The 16,871-nt window shown below is 38.3% G+C and overlaps 1 protein-coding gene across 4 annotated transcripts in view; it reads right to left on the minus strand.

Annotated features, from left to right (window-relative positions):
• Positions 1-12,693: 12,693 nt before the first annotated feature.
• SLC16A1 (solute carrier family 16 member 1) overlaps positions 12,694-16,871 on the minus strand; it is a 34,683-nt gene continuing 30,505 nt past the window's right edge. For all 4 annotated transcript variants that reach the window (XM_074188458.1, XM_074188461.1, XM_074188460.1 and 1 more), the window contains exon 5: positions 12,694-16,697. In XM_074188458.1, coding sequence (XP_074044559.1) covers positions 16,423-16,697 — 275 coding nt within the window. In that variant the 3' untranslated portion in view covers positions 12,694-16,422. The remainder of the gene's footprint in view (positions 16,698-16,871) is intronic.

Consider the following 16,871-nt stretch of genomic DNA (forward strand, 5'->3'; position numbering starts at 1 on the left):
GACATGAAGTCATTGATGATATATTGCAGTGTTCATGGAAACATATAATCCCCTTAAATAATGATAATGTAGCTGCCAATCAATGATGGCCCTACCAGTCAGGGCTTTGAAAGATCAATATGGCACACCTTTCATAGTTCTTGACCTGTCTCTGATTGACTAATTAATTCTTTTGGCTCCCTTGCCCCATCTCAGGACAAGAGGTTTTCCCTTTCTGCAATTCATTCAGGATATGGTATTTCCATCATAGTTGTCCCCCACTGCAGCAGACACCATGAGAGCATAGAAAATATTATTCTTTCTTGTAGGTCTTTAGCATCATTGTCTCTGATCAGGGCACACATTTTATCAAAGAAAATGTTGAATATTGAGTCTGCTGCCATTTCATTAGTTGAATTGTCCATTTTTTTTTTTTACTATTCTCAGGCAACTGGTGTGGTTGATCTTAGGAATGGACTTTTAAAACAATATCTTTCTTATTACCTCCCTGATTATTGGGGTTGAATTCCCCTCCTTATAGAGGTTCTCCTTGATTTAAAAAAAAAAGAACAAAAACAAAACAAAACCTATTGTTCCTAGAATTGGGTAAGTTTTCTTATCCAGTAGTTTCTTCGATCTGGCCTTTGGAAGTCTCACTTGAAAAAAGTTGCATTATTTACTGCTCTGGTCCTTCCTTAAGGTTTTGATCCCTCCGAAGGTTTTACACAACCAAAGGAAATAATACAAGTTGCCCATAATTTGCATGGTTCCTTTCCCTTCTGGACAACTTCCTGAAAAGATGTAGGAACCAAGGTGGAATTCTTGGGAAATGCCTTGTTTTTTTTTTTTAATAGTATGGGAGAGATAAAATTATTGTTTTATAACACTAGCAAATAGGAAGTTCTTCAGTGGAAAAAGGATCTTATAGATGACATACTAATTTTGAGTTTTTGAATTGAAGGTAAGTTTTTGTGTAACCTCCATAGAAGGATATAAATTCTTAACAAACTCCTCTAAAAGATACCACAATTTGGTATCATTTCCCTGATAGGGCTCCTAAGGATAGGGAGGTTTTGGTTGGTAGGCCTGAGAACATTGTGTAACAGTACAGAGTGAGCCCTGGTAGCAATTCAGGCCCCTAGACAGGTTGCCCAACTACTTAACTGTCTTGATTAGATGGGGATCAGTGACAGTGTTGAATATATTTATCTGTATCAAAGACCTGATGCTGCTGTTAGTCATCTGGGTTGTTTTTTGGTCTTAGAAGACCTATTGTGAATTTCCCCTATTATTTCTTCCACTGATTATTTCTCTAATATGACTGTTTGAGCTTTGTTTGTTTTTCATATTTGAGTTAAATTTATCCTTTAAAACTGATTAAGAGGTGCAACTAGATAGAGTGGATAGAGTACCAGCCTTGGAGTCAGGAGGATCTGAGTTCAAATGTGGCCTCAGATACTTAATAATTGCCTAGCTGTGTGACCTTGGGCAAGTCACTTAACCCCATTGCCTTAAATAAATTTTAAAAAAAGAACTAATTATGCTAAGTTTATCCTAAGATTATTTAGTGATGATGGCTTATCCTAGGATCTTATAACCAAGAGGTGTGTTGTGGCAGCATCAAATATTCTTTGTCTAGAGTGCTTCATCACGAGTTCAGTGATGCAAGATGGTCCTTGTACAAGGGGGCAGAACAGGAAGTTTTTATTGTAAAATGAAAATGATATATCTAAGAATGGACTCAGCTCTGCTTTTAGTTCCCTTTGTTAGAAGCTGAGACCTGTTTTGTTTAGGCTAGGTTGCAGTAATTTGTCTTCCTTACTACCCAACTGACTGATGGAAATTCATATCTGACCTAGTAAAGTCATGGTGGTATGCTGAAAGCTGAAGTGGAGGAAGTAGCCGCTTTATCTGAATTAATATCCTTTTAACTTTAGAAATTATATAATCCTTTGTGTCCCTCTTCCTCATTAAAATTGTTTTATTGCATTTAGAGATCATAAATTCCTTAATGCCTTCTTGTATTAATAAGTATATACATATGTCTGACCTGAGTTAAATTCAGGCCACAATGAATCCCAAACCATAGAAGTGACAAGTGATCATGAAGTCTTTGGATAAAGATTTCAAGTGAGAGGGGAATCCTTATGTCCATCTCATTTTTGATGCACTTACTAATTGTTAGGAAGTATTTTGCCTCATTATATTTTCCTAGTTTTACCCTATGGGTCTAAGCAAAACAAGTCTCAACTCTTTTCCACATGATGATGCTTAAAATATTTAAAGATAGCTATCACCTCCCGCTGAAATCTTCTTTTCTGTGGGCTAAAAATCCCTAGTTCCTTTCACTGGTCTTCATAAACAAGAAAGTGGAATACTTCACTATCCTGCTTCCACACTAATGTATTCTCTCCTGCTCATCAGTGACCTTAAAATGCAGAACTATTTGGGATTTCTTACTAAGACAGGGTAGAACCATCATGTTCTTAGTCCTGCATTCTTTGTCCCTTAAAGCTATCTAACAGTGAATTATTTTTCATGACTGCCATATCAGTTTTGACTAAATATTGAACTTACAGTCCAAACATTCATTAGGTGCCCATTATGAGCAAAGCATCATTTAAGATTTCAAATCAGAATTCACTAATTCCTGTCTTGAAGGAATTTATTTTCTATTAACGAGAGATAAAAATGTAAATGCTTAAACAAATTCAAAACATATACAAAGTAAAGACAATTTCAGGGTAAGAGAAAAGAAGTAAAAACTGAGGCAATCAAGAAGATGGCACTTGGGCTGGACATTTTTGAGGGTTTTTCAAGGCTATTGGAATAGTAGAGACCAGAGGTGATGAGGGTCTGAACAAAGATAATGGCTTTGTGGAGAATGGATGATAGTCACAAAGGATGTTGCAGTGATATATGTAATGAGATTTGGTAACTCATTTAATAAGTGACATGGACTAAGGTAGAATACACAGAATTATCATTTATTGTGTAGCAAAAGTGCTTGATGTGATATGTAGGATAACACTGAATATGTTATTCTAGGCTTTGGCTCATGAACAGCCTGCACACATCAGCTGATTTCTGAGATGCAAATTTGACAATGGCTTTTACAAATCAGTCAATATGAGTTAACTAGAACCTTTGATAAGCCACAGCGATGTGAATTTTTAGCATAATGCCTGGGAATAGTATAATCTAGAAATGTGAAATCAACTAGAAGTTCCAATCAAAAGGGATGTGAGAAGGAAGACTGTGGATTTGGAAATTTTCTTTCAGGAATAGCTAGAGGGGCAGCTAGGTGGTGCAGTGGATAGAGCACTGGCCCTGGAGTCAGGAGGACCTGAGTTCAAATGTGACCTTAGATACTTACTAATTACCTAGCTGTTGTGTGGTCTTGGGCAAGCCACTTAACCTTATTGTCTTAAATAATTTTTTTTTTAAAAAGTAATGGATGGAAAACTTTGGGCATAGTGGGAGGAAGCCCAGTACCAGGAGAGGAAGCAGGACATTTTGGTCAAATTATATATTTCCATCAATATGCCACTCTACCACTGGAATGGTGAGGTCAGGTTTATGATACAATCTGGTGTTATTGCCACCAAGAGAGATACAAAAAAAAAAAAGACAAACCATTTCCAATTATATTCTACTGAAGGATAGCACATGTTAATAAATAGATATATGCAAAATACATACATGCGGAGTAGAAAGGTGATCTTAAGGTTCTAACCCTGGGGACCTGGGAAAGACCCCCTGAAGAAGGTGCATTTGAATTGTGTTGAAGGAAGTTGGATAAGAGACAAAAAGGAAAGAGAACACACAGATATAAGAGGGAGACAGTACATGTAAAGGAGACAGCAAACAGAAATGTATAGTGTGTGACAACTAGGCAAGAGGCCAGACTAGAGGAGGGTTAATATTTAACAAGATAGAAGGGACAGGAAGGGGTTTTAAATGGAAATTCAACATTTATTAAACTCCCACTGTATGCAAGCTCAAGCTAAGCCTGGTAATTTTTGTTTGTTTTTGGACCAAACTTGTGATTTCATTGTTTTGAGAATTTCCAGCATGGAATATCTCTCTACCAATGAAGATTGGCACCTGCTCTGTAACTTAGTTTTAAGTCAATTGACTTAATAGCAGTGAACTAATAGGTGAAGGGACCTGCCCACCTGGTTCAGCAGCCAGTTCATCTCAGGTGCTTACATTCTGTTGAGAATGGGGAAAGCAGGATTTGAGGGCAGATAGATAAGTAAAAACAATGTAATTTCTAGAGAGAAAAAAACTTAACAACTGAAAAGATCAGGAACTGAGATCTCAAAGCATTGTTTACAAGGCACTGTGTGTACTAGGGGCTGGAGATACAAAACCAACAAAATAATAGACCCTACATTTTAATGTGAAGCTGGAAAGCAAGGAACGGCGGTGGTGTGTACCTTCTTAGTTAACATACATGTGGACCATACTAGAGCGTGAGCAGGCAGGAAAGGACTAGACCTTCTCAAGCTATTATTTCTCAAGTCTGATTAGTGGATCACAGGATAGAAGAATGGGGCTGCAGTTAGGAAGATCTGAATTCAAATGTGACTTCAGACAATTAATTCAAAGCAAAAGTATTTAAGTACCATAATAAGAAAATTATATTTCCGGGAGGCTAGGTGGTGCAGTGGATAAAGCACCGGCCCTGGAGTTAGGAGTACCTGGGTTCAAATCCGGTCTTAGACACTTAACAATTACCTAGCTGTGTGGCCTTGGGCAAACCACTTAACCCCATTTGCCTTGCAAAAACCTAAAAAAAATTTTCCCCCCATCCATCTGGGTATACTCATTTATAAAACATGGAGACCATTGGTGTATCAAGGGCCTACATGTAGGGAGGCAACTTATGCCTTGATAGTTTCTTCTTCTGATGACATCTCACTGTTTCTGCCATATTTGCTCCCTTCGAGTCTCATGTATGGGCAGCTGGGTGGCTAAAAATATAAAGCGCCAGCCGGGAGTCAGGAAGATGTGAGTTCAAATTTGACCTCAGATACTTACTAGCTGGTTGATCCTAGTCACTTAGGCCTGTTTACCTAAGTTTCCATATTTGTTGAATGAGCTAGAGAAGGAAATGGCAAACCACTTAAATATCTTTCTCAAGAAAATCATTAAAGGGGGTCTGGAAGGGTTGGTCACAACTGAAATGACTCAACAATAACAAATTTCACATTTTTAGGTATATTGTCTTGCTTGGCATTATTCCCCATTGGTCCCACATGGATGTCAGTTCAATGGTTGCCTTTGGTATCTTCCAGGTCACAAATTCTTTAAACTTTTCTCCGCTTTTTCTCCGCTTTCAGATTCAGACGATTTTGTTCTTTTAGCTTAGAGAATGGAGACTTTTTGCTATGGCTGGATGGAAATAGTTCAGTAAAGACTATTAGAATGCCTTCTGTAGGGGGTGGGGGGGAGAGAAACAAGAATGGGGAGAAAATTATAAAACTAAAATTAATAAAATCTTTCTAAAGAAAAAAGATTTATAGTTCAGAGAAGTTCAGATAAAGATCACTGGCCTACAAGGAGAATGTTAATAACCTATTTTTACTCACAAGTGGAGCTCAACAGCCACTAGTAGTCGGTGCAGGACCTCCTAATCCTCAGTGAACAGCAAATGAAGGAGGTGGTGGGGGGTGAGTGGGAAACTGTGCTCATACTCCAAAAGGTCCAGGGCCCTCAGGCCTCAACATATGCATTGTTCAAGACAGAGTCAATGTGATCTCAATAGGAGACTATCCTGTTCTCCATAAAATGAAGAAAATGAGGATATTTAGAATTGCCTCATAAGGAGTGAGGACTGAGGAACAAGAAAATAGGAAATTTAGCCCTAATGATAACCATTCCAGCAAGAGGCTAAAAAGGGTTACTGCCCAGTCTCTAGGTTTGTTAGCCTTGGCGTACATGTATCCTTGGGGTGGGAGTGAGGTAAGGACTGAGGCTGTCCTAGACAAACCAGTTTTCACTGGCTGACTGAAAAGCAAACCTCAGAACCTGGTCATAGAACTATGAAAATCTTAAGGTTTTTTTTTCCCCCACCTAAGAAGGATTCTATTTTTCAGAGCCTTGGCTAAGAATAACTTTTTCTCCCCAGAAAGAAATTCCCTGCTCTGGGAATCATATTTTTTGGAAAACAGAGTAGAAGTTCTCTCAGTTAACACATTACTTTTAAGTTTAAATCTTCCCCCTCACTTAGATTTCTTATTCATTAGAGGCTAGGGTCTTTGTCACAAGTCTTGGGGTCAAAAGTCTAAACAAGTCTATTTAATTTCTATTTACCAAAATGATTTTGGAGCAGCATCTGTTTAGATACTACTCTTCCAATAAATGGTGAAGGGACGTTGGGGACTGAGTTCCCATGGGGTTTCTCATTTTTTTAAAATTTTTTTCTTTTATTAAAGATTTTAATTTGAGTTTTACAATTTTTCCCCCAATCTGGGGTTTCTCAATTCTAAAATTCTTTTGCTTCCTAAAAAGCTGAGGGGGGAGGGGGAAAAAAATCACAGGAATAAAACTAAGCCAAGGGGACAAGTCATTGCCTTCTCCTGGTGTAATTATATTCTTGGCCTATTAAAAGTATATACGTAGGGGTGGCAAGGTGGTGCACCGGCCCTGGAGTCAGGAATACCTGAGTTTAAATCCAGTCTCAGACACTTAATAATTACCCGGCTGTGTGGCTTTCGGCAAGTCATTTAACCCCCATTTTACAGATGAAGTCGATGAAGTTCAGGGAGATTAAGTGACTCATCCTCTCTCACAAAGCTAGTAAAAGAGCCAGAATTCAAATCCAGGTTTTCCTGACTTCAGGTCTAGTTTCTATTCATTATCATACTATCTCTCTGGCTATTCTTCATTTGAAATATAGCCATTTATGTGTATCTCCCTATTCTAATCCAGTCTCCCAAAATGTTTTCCAGTCCAGTGACACTGACCCCCTGGCAACAAGACATCACTCCACGCTGGACATTTTTGCTAGCTGCCCATCCTGCCTGGAACAATCTCCCTCCTCCTCTCCGATTACTAACTTTCCTTCCTGACTTCTTGAAAGTCACAGACAAAATTCTATTTTTTACTGCAAGTCTTCTCCATCCTTTTTTTTAAGAGAAAAAATGTATTTATATTTTACTGTGTTTCACAGAAGGTAATGGAGAGAGATTAGCAGCAGCCTGCTATGAGAGGATAAGTAGTAAGGAAAGATAAAGATGCATGGGAGTTTATTTGGGGGAACAGACTCCTCAAGAGTTGACCTCCTAAAGGGATGGCCTCAACACTTGACACTTATTTTCTGGTTGATTGAATACTAGGTTATTGAGTTCCATTGCTTCTGGTTCTTACGAGTAGAGCCTGTTCTCATTTATGTATCTATTTTTAACCACTGTCAGATGGATTTGATTACTGTAACTATAAATTTTAGTTTAAGGTTTGAAACTGTTGTTCCTTCCTCATCCCTATGTATTTTCAACATTTCACTTGATAGCTTAGAAATTATTTTTCCAAATTTTTATTATGTTGTCATAACCAACAATTAGCACTGAATATACCTCTATTTAAGTTGTTCTTTATTTTTTTAGGTTTTTTTGTAAGGCAACCAGGGTTAAGTGGCTTGCCCAAGGCCACACAGCTAATTATTAAGTGTCTGAGACCGGATTTGAACCCAGGTACTCCTGACTCCAGGGCTGGTACTCTATGCATTGCGCCACCTAGCCGCCCCTCTTTCTTTAAAGAGCTTCATCTATACACACCTTTTGTGTGCTTAGGTAGGTCAATCCTCAGATATTTCATAAATTGGGTTATTTGGAAGAGGATTTCCCATGTTGCTTCTTGGATTTTTTATTATTTAGAAATCTTGATTTTTAAGAATTTTTCCTGTAGCCTGCAATTTTGCTGAAACTATTCTTAACATCTTATGTGATTCTCTAGGATTTTCTAAGAGTACCATATCATCAGTAAATGTTTTTATCTCCTTTTTTGTCTATGCCTTCAATTTCTTTCTCATCTTATGGCTGTTGCTAGCATTTGCAGAAGAATCTCAAACAAAAATAGCCAAAGAAGACATTATTGAATTCCATTGCTCCTTATTTTTGCCTGTTCCCATCTACGTACCTGTCAGATAGGTCAAAACATGTCTTGGGTTGGGCAGTACCTGTCAGATAGGTCAAAACATGTCTTGGGTTGGGCAATGAATTCATGGTTACCAATTAGCCTCACTTTGTGATCATTGGTGGGGGAGAGGTGTTGAGTGATTTAAAATGTTAACTTTTCTTTTTTCCCATCTTCTTTTGAACTCCTAGGCCTTAGCACAAGATTTCTGTTTTGGAGAGATTTGAGGTCTGAGGAATCAGATTTGGAAATCCACCTTTACTTCTGTTTTGACTTATGCTTTTGTTCTTTCTTGAAATGAGTTTGAAAGGGAAAGAGAATAAACATTTACACAGAGCCTAATCTGAGCCAAGCAGTGCTAAACTCTTCATAAATATTAACTTATTTGATCCTAACCACCTTATGAGACAGGTGCTTTTATCCCCATTTTATAGTTAAGGAAACTGAAACAGGTTAAATGTAGTATGTTAACAATCTATTATTTTATTTTTTATTGTCCTTTATTGATCCTCATGTTATGGGTGAGAAGCAAATTTCTTCAGGTGTGGTTTTCTTTCTGGGATTGTTTTGTACATCTTTTATAATCTAATGTCCATTGTTTTTCACTTATGACTAGACTCATGTGTGTAAGGCAGACCACCTTGGGTTACACCTTTAAGTTTTTAAATTTTATTTTCCTTTCTAGATTTTCTCTCTGTAATTCCTGCTACCACTCAATGAGAAAGCAAGAAAAACAAAATCCATTCCAAATGTGTAGTCACCTAAAATAAATTACAGCATTACCATCATCATCACCTCCCCTCTGCCACAGAGGAGAAAAAAAAAGGGGGGGGGGAAATACACTTCAATCTGCACTGAGACCATCAGTTCTCCCTCTGGAGTAGACAACATGCTTCATCTTCATCATGAGTCCTTTGGAGTTGTGAGTGATTATTATGTTGCTTGAAGTTCCAAAGACTTCTAAAGTTAACTTTACAATTTATAAAAATTTTTTACTGGTTCTATTCACATGGGCAGCTTGATGACACAATGAGCAGAGTACTGGCCCCCAAGTCAGGAGAGCCTGAGTTCAAATACAAACTCAGATACTTACTAGCTGTGTGACCTTGGGCCCTGACTGCCTCACATCTGGGGCCAGCTCCAGTTGTCCTGATTCCTATTTGGCCACTGGAGTCAGAATGGTTCTGGAGGAGAAATTGAGGCTGGTGACTTAAGCATAGCCTCTCTCACTCAAATACAATTCGGGTCCTTGTCATGGCATCACCTCCCTGATGTAAAGGTCTTCTTTGAGAACATCATCATCACTTCAAGAAATCATCTTAAGTTTTTTTGAAATATCCTCTTTTCATCATTTCTTACAACCCCATAATGTTCTAATGTTCTATCCCATTCATATACTATAACTTGTTCAGCTATTTCCTGGTGGGCAACCCCATAGTTTCTAGGTTTTGTTTTGGTTTTTTTTGCAAGGCAAATGGGGTTAAGTGGCTTGCCCAAGGCCACACGGCTAGGTAATTAGTGTCTGAGACCAGATTTGAACCCAGGTACTCCTGACTCCAGGGCTGGTGCTTTATCCACTACGCCACCTAGCCACCCCGACTCCATAGTTCCTAATTCTTTGCCCCCATGGAGACTGCTATATTTCCTGGTACCTGTGGGTCTTTTTTCTGGTTTCTTTTTCCTCTTTATGATCTAGACCTATTAGTAGTATTGCTGGGTCAAGGGTAAGCAGCAGTTTAATAGCATTTTGGGTAAAATTCCAAATTGCTCTCCAGAATGGTCGGACCAATTCAACAATTCACATAAGTCATCAAAGTACTGCTTTTGCAATAGCTCCTCCAACATTTGTCATTCTCCTTTTATGTCAATTTTGCCAATCTTTTAGATGATCCGGAAGGTCATTTTTCTTCTTCCCTTTGGTTTGTCTGCTTATGTTCAAGTTCTCTTGAGTTTTCTTTTTTACTTCCGAGTGCAGGGAGGTAAACAGAACTGTTCCTAGTTGGGTACTAGGCTCTTTCCTCACAGGTTTAGTAAGGTACCCTATAGTTCCACAGATCTGAATCCAGTTTCTTCTGTTCCTCAGCTCTCTAGCTGAATTCCATTACAGCACAGAATGGCTGAGCTTCTGCCTTTTGAATCTGAGGCACTGGGGGGGGGGGGGGGGATGAGAACTGAGGTTAGATGACAATCAGTGAATTGGCTTGTGCAGCCCTACTATGCAACAGGGTGGATCTTGGAAGGTGGAGTGAGCGTGAGCAATGAGGGATAATTATTCTTGATTGCAAGTCAATCTGGTTTTTACTTAATTTGAGTTCCTGTTCGAGTGAAGTCAGTTGCATTTGCTTTGTCTCTTACACATAATTCCTATTTTGGACAAGTTTGACAGTCATGAGGATCAGAGAAAATGTCTAAGCCTCCATTTGGTCACATCTGTAATAATCTACTACTTGGGTTCTCTGCTTTGTCTATCCCTGCCTCTAATTCAGCCTCCATCCACCCACCATGTATGACAAAATAATCTTCCCACAGTACACATCTGACCATATCACTGGCTCAAACATCCTCAGTGGTCCCCCTGTTGCCTTTAGGCTAAAATGCTAACTACTTCTCTTAAAATTTCAAGTTCTCCCTATCTAGTTCTGACCTACCTCACTTCCCTTCACTCTATTCTAGTCCAACTAAGTGACCCTTGAGCATGATATACCACTCATGCCCTGGCCTTTGTAAGTTATTCCCAGTATTTGGATGCACTCCTTCCCCTTACCTCTCAAAATCCTTCCCCCACCTTTTTTTAATTTAAGGCAATTATTATGTGTTTGAGGTCACATTTGAACTCAGACCCTCCTGACTCCAGGGCCAGTGCTCTATCCCCTGCGCCACCTAGCTGCCCCCATCCTTTCCCCACTTCTTAAGGAATCAGCTCAGTTATCAAACCTGTTCTCTTCCCATAGTTGTCTAGCATTTTTTCCCTCTTTGAAATGCCACCTATGTACACGTAGCATATTCTTTCCTCCACTGTTAATGTACAGGAACTATTTTTGTCTTTGTACTCCTAAGACCTTTACAGTACCTTAAACAGAGTAGGCACTTAATATTTAATGTTTTATTTTAAAAACACAGGTTAGCCCACTAGGAAGCTATTTAGTTATACTGCTCCATGGTAACCAACTACAATTATGTTAGAGAACTCATAAAAGCAGGATTTTGGTAATAAGTACATATAGATAAATCAACCCAAAACAGTTACCACTGAGGGAATTACCTGACATGACAACACCCTGGCATATGGGGTCCTGAGGCCAAAGGGGGCAGACATGGGGGTCCTATAGCAGGCTCTTCCTCTATGGCTTCCCTCCCCCCCAAGTCTCCCAACAATAAGCCATAGGTCTCACCATGTCACTCCTCTGCTGAGGAGGCTCCAGGTCTCCTGGCACAAGGCTGACTTTCCAGGATTCAGGAACTTGACTCTCTTTATAGTAAGATTCACTTGTTCTTCCTTACATAACAGAGCATGTCATGTCTGGAATGAACTCTCTGCTCCCCTCTGCCTCTGACAACCTCCAGCTTCCTTCAAGGCTTGGCACAAACATTTGTCATCTTCTATGTTTAGGCCTATTTCAATTCTCCTCATTATTGTGATTTCCTCTTCTTCCATCCCATAGAATGAAATTTTTTTTTTTGTAGTTTTTGCAAGGCAATGAAGTTAAGTGGCTTGCCCAAGGCCACACAGTTAGGTAATTATTAAGTGTCTGAGGCCAGCTTTGAACTCAGGTATACACCTGAACTCCAGGGCTGGTGCTCTATCCACTGCGCCACCTTAGCTGCCCCAGAATGAGAGATCCGTGAGGCTAAGGAATGGCCTGTATTTAATACATACTTGTTATATGAATGGATCTCTTGTGAAATTAAATAAACATCTATTAAAGTCTATATTCAGAAGGCTTTGTTAGATACAGAAAGCAGGGTAGGGAACCACATCTATTTTTTGTTTATTGGTTTTTTTTTTTAAAAGAAGCTATAAAATTCCCTGAACAACTTTTCCAGGTGAGGTCCTTAACTTCTTGGAGGCTACATAGTACTGTGCAAAGTGTACCTGGGTTCAAATTCCAGGTTCCACTACTTATTATCTCTGTGACCTTGGGTAAGTCATGCAAACTTTACTGGCATCAATTTCCCATTTGTAAAATGAGGCAGGGTTATCTCTAAGGTCCCTTCAAGGTCTAATCCATGACCCTGTTAAGTTCTAACTTTATAATCTATCCATAGCAAAAAGTCAATTAAGATCCTATGGTCTGTGACTCAGTTTATCACAGTGGTCACGTGACCTCTTGTTTGGGCCATTATTACAAAAGTCAAACTTCTGATGCCCCAACTAGAGCATAACAGGTAAGTTTGGCTTGCAACAACGTGTATCTCAGCTACTATAAAAGTAAATCCTTTATGCACATGATTTTCAAACAAGTTTACCTTAGTAGTAAAAATGCCTCATTATGAAGGCATCAACTTAGTATTTACCTTTCTTCTTCCTCTTCAAATTACCTTTAAAAAGGAAAAAAAAAGATACAACACAAGTACTAATTACTGCTAAGTTTATTGTATTGTGTGAACCACTTACTAAGGGAGAAAAAACTAAATACTTGAAACTGAAACAAAATCAATTCCTAGTTTACAAGTTCAAAATTCAACACAATAAAACACTGCTTTATACAAAACATAAATGGCTTTAGAAAGCAAACACGCCAACCCACATTGTCCTTTTCCTTTTGTAAAATTTAGGAAGACAATAATGATAAAAATATACATATAATATAAATACAGTACACATATGACTAGTAAACCAGTCAGCCATTAAGACCAAACAGAGAATTATTCACATTACATCATTTAATACTGTCTCTGGGTCAAGCTTAAAATTTTCAGGAATGGTCAAATTAATATAAGAATATCTCTGGATTTTTCATAATTTTAAAAAATATTATCTTTTTCTCTTAACTACAGGGCCAGTGCTCTATCTACTGTACTACCTACCTAGCTGCTCCCCAAGCTTATCTTTTTCTAAAGAATTTTTGGTACAACCTAACAACTTAGATCATTTTTCATACTGAATTTAAAGAAAGTTTATCAACAGAGTTTAAAACTTTTGGAGTTTTTCTGGTTATTTTAAGTTGAAATAGAGAAAATGACTTTATTTTTATAAAGTTCAACAGTCATTCAGTAAAATAAAATGATGAAAAATTTCATGAACACCTGGTACAATTTTGCACAGAAGTACCCTTTTCTACATTAAGCACCACTGGTACCAGTCAGCCAGGAGACCCTTTTCAGCTCTCCTTTCTTTCTCCCCACCTCTCAAAGCCTCAGTCTTAAATAGGATTTTCTTCTTCTTTGGGGTCTTCTTGGAGTTCTTGCTGGGCAGCCTCCTCAGTCTTATTGGTTTCTTTTTCCCCCTCTCAATATTATCTATGTTAGTTTCTTCTTCCCTTTCTTCCTTTTTTAGTTCTTCCTCTGCTTTGTTCTTTTCTGTTCCCAAAATCCTTAAATAATTTTGCCGTGAGTGACTGATTCAACCCTTGACTAATTTCAACTTTACTTTTTTAAGTTTACAAACTTTACTGGCATTCAACAGGCATGATTGGTAACTAAATCCCCACCACAGGGATAGAGATGAAGCACTGCCAAAAAGAGGCTCCTGGAATTTTGTCTATGGTTTATGAAGAAATATGAGGAATGGGGGGGGGGGGGGAGGATAAAGCAGACAAACAAATGGAAACTGATTACATACCTGGACTCTTAAAGCACTAGTCTGTGAAATGCAATGATGACATTTCTTACACTGCCTACTTTCAAAAGTCTCCATAAGGAGACAAGAAAGCATCAGCTGACTGTATGATTTACAACAATGTGATCACTGGTCACTGGAAGGAATAGCAGATGCAGGACAGTGGCAGGAATACTGTATTGAGAGAGCTAGGAGACCTGGTTCTGGTTGCAACACACTTACCGACTAGCTGCCAGATGATGGACAAGTCACGTAACTTTGGGGGACTTCAGTTTCTGTGCTTCTAAAATGAGAGTATTTGACAAGATTTTTTTTATCTGGCTACACTACACTTCTGCTTGCAGAATATATTAAGTGTCTCTTTCCTTACAGTCCCCCCCCCCAACCTCTTGATTCCATAAGCCTTTCAGTTGGTTACATTTTGTTTCTAAGCACATTTTGTGGGTATAGGGAGATGGAGTGAAAGGTAACCATACAAGAACATTTTACTTGAAAAGTGAGTTCTCCATCTTTCTCTGAAGGCCAAGTGATCTGAACCCTACTAAACTAAGAGAAAAAGCTATTTAAAAGTGTCTCTTGTTTGTCTACTAAGCTTAACATAAGGAAAACAGAGAATGAACAAAATGAAGGACCCACCCACCATGGAAACAAACCTCCAAGGCACATAAAAGCTGGCTTATTTGGTTTAATATTGATATGTGACACTCTAGAACTTGGCTACAAAAAATGAAGACTTAGGTTCCTCCAACAAATTAGAGTTTGGTGAATGAGTTTTTTTTTAAGTATTTGGAAAACTTAGGCTTTTACAAGGTTTTGGATCAATACTTTCACTATGTCACTTACTCTATATTAATTCTATTTACTGATTGCCTCTTTAATCAGTCCCTTCCACCATGTATAGAAGATATTAGGGAATACTCTTTTCCCTACTCTTCCCTCCCCCATCTCTTATCTCCCTAGACTCCAATTCTCTAACTTGAAGTGAATAAATAGGCTCACAAACTCTTCAGATTGCTGTTGGGAAGAGAATAAATTGAATTGTTTCCTAATTAATTATTTTAATTCACTTTAAGGTTTACTGAGAAAGACAGTGAAAAGTCTTCAACAGAGTATTAAGTAAAGCAACAATTTCCCTCCCATCTTCTCCGGAATAGTCTGCATGGCCAAATTCCTCTGGCCTGGTTCAGTATGCAAACATGGAAAAACTTTTAAACAAAATAAAACCTGACACACGTTTAAAGTTCTGAGAAGAGCAAAAGGCGACCAGTGAGAATAGAGAAAAAGTAAGTTTGTCAGAGAAAAATGCTTCCAATGGTCTCACTAAGTTTAACTGACTTTTTTTGGGGGCGGGGGGACAAAAACCAAAAAACCTGAGCTTATCATTCCTTCAAATGCTATTCTACATTTAATGGAATTCAGGATTTCTACTAAGGCAGCCCAAAGACTTGTTTAAAAGTAAAACAAAAAATATTCTACTTTCAAACATTAAAAAAGGAAATAATACAAAATATTTCAAGAGTGGAGTTAAAGTACATAAAAAAGAATTAAAAGTCCCCGGGTGGCTAGGTGGCGTAGTGGATAAAGCACCGGACCTGGAGTCAGGAGTACCTGGGTTCAAATCCGGTCTCAGACACTTAATAATAACCTAGCTGTGTGGACTTGGGCAAGCCACTTAACCCCGTTTGCCTTGCAAAAAGCCTAAAAAAAAAAAAAAAATTAAAAGTCTCCACTTTACACTTCCAAAAAACAGTGGAGTGAATTTTAATAATTAGTGTTTTTAAAAAGTTCCCAAGAGCATCTTCAACTTCTGATTACCATCCCAGGGAAAAATAGTAATTGAAATAAATGAGGGGTACTGAGTAGAAGACATGTAAAAGGAAGAAAAATTTTTTTTTGGAACTATCTTTGGACTGACATAGAGATACACTTAGAAAATGAATGAGAGGCAAAAAATTATACAAGGAAAACTTTTAACAGTAAAAGATAAGTTCAAAGCTCTAGTCAGTTTTTTCAACACAGCTCCCTGGGATAATAGGCCTGGAAGGACAGGACAACAGTACCATGAAGTAGGGGTAGTTTCAGACTAGATCAACCCTCAGATGGTTGTCTTAACCATCACATGGGATTTGGTATATTTTTCTTCCAGGTATGATTACTGCCTGATTTTTAAAAAGCAAGAAAATTTTAAAGACAAAATAAAATTATTTATAAAGTTAAGGCTTTATGAGGAGGTCTAGAGACAAACAGTTAAGGCACATAAGTATTTTCAAGTCACTATTAAAATCGAATATATAAAAATGAGTTCCTTCCCTCATCCTTATTCCCCTTCAAAACATGGCAGATTTAATTTGTAATGATATTACATATAAAAGGGAAAAACTCAAAAATGAAAAATTTCATGAACACCTGGTACAATTTTGCACAGAAATACCCTTTTCTGCATTAAGCACCACTGGTACCAGTCAGCCAGGAGACCCTTTTCAGCTCTCCTTTCTATCTCCCCACCTCTCAAAGCCTCAGTCTTAAATAGGATTTTCTTCTTCTTTGGGGTCTTCTTGGAGTTCTTGCTGGGCAGACTCCTCAGTCTTATTGGTTTCTTTTTCCGTCTCAATATTATCTATGTTGGTTTCTTCTTCTCTTTCTTCCTTTTTTAGTTCCTCCTCTGCTTCCTGTTCTTTTGCCAAAAGGCGATAATTGATGCCCATACCAATAAAGAGGTAGATGCCCGACACGATCAGGATGGCACCGCAGGCCCAGTATGTATATTTGTAGTTTCCATATATATCATTGAGACGACCTAAAATAAGTTAAAAAAGAAGAGATGTTTCATCTTAGCAAGATGAGATCTCATCGGCCTCCAAGATGCCACCACCAAATTCTGGTTTTTACATATATTGCAAAGTCACAAGCTACAATCTTCAGACTAGAAGCAGTGAGGGAGCCCTGAGGATCACATGAGCCCCTGCTGGGC

Source organism: Macrotis lagotis, chromosome 5, assembly GCF_037893015.1.
Source record: "Macrotis lagotis isolate mMagLag1 chromosome 5, bilby.v1.9.chrom.fasta, whole genome shotgun sequence".
NCBI classification, from domain to species: domain Eukaryota; kingdom Metazoa; phylum Chordata; class Mammalia; order Peramelemorphia; family Peramelidae; genus Macrotis; species Macrotis lagotis.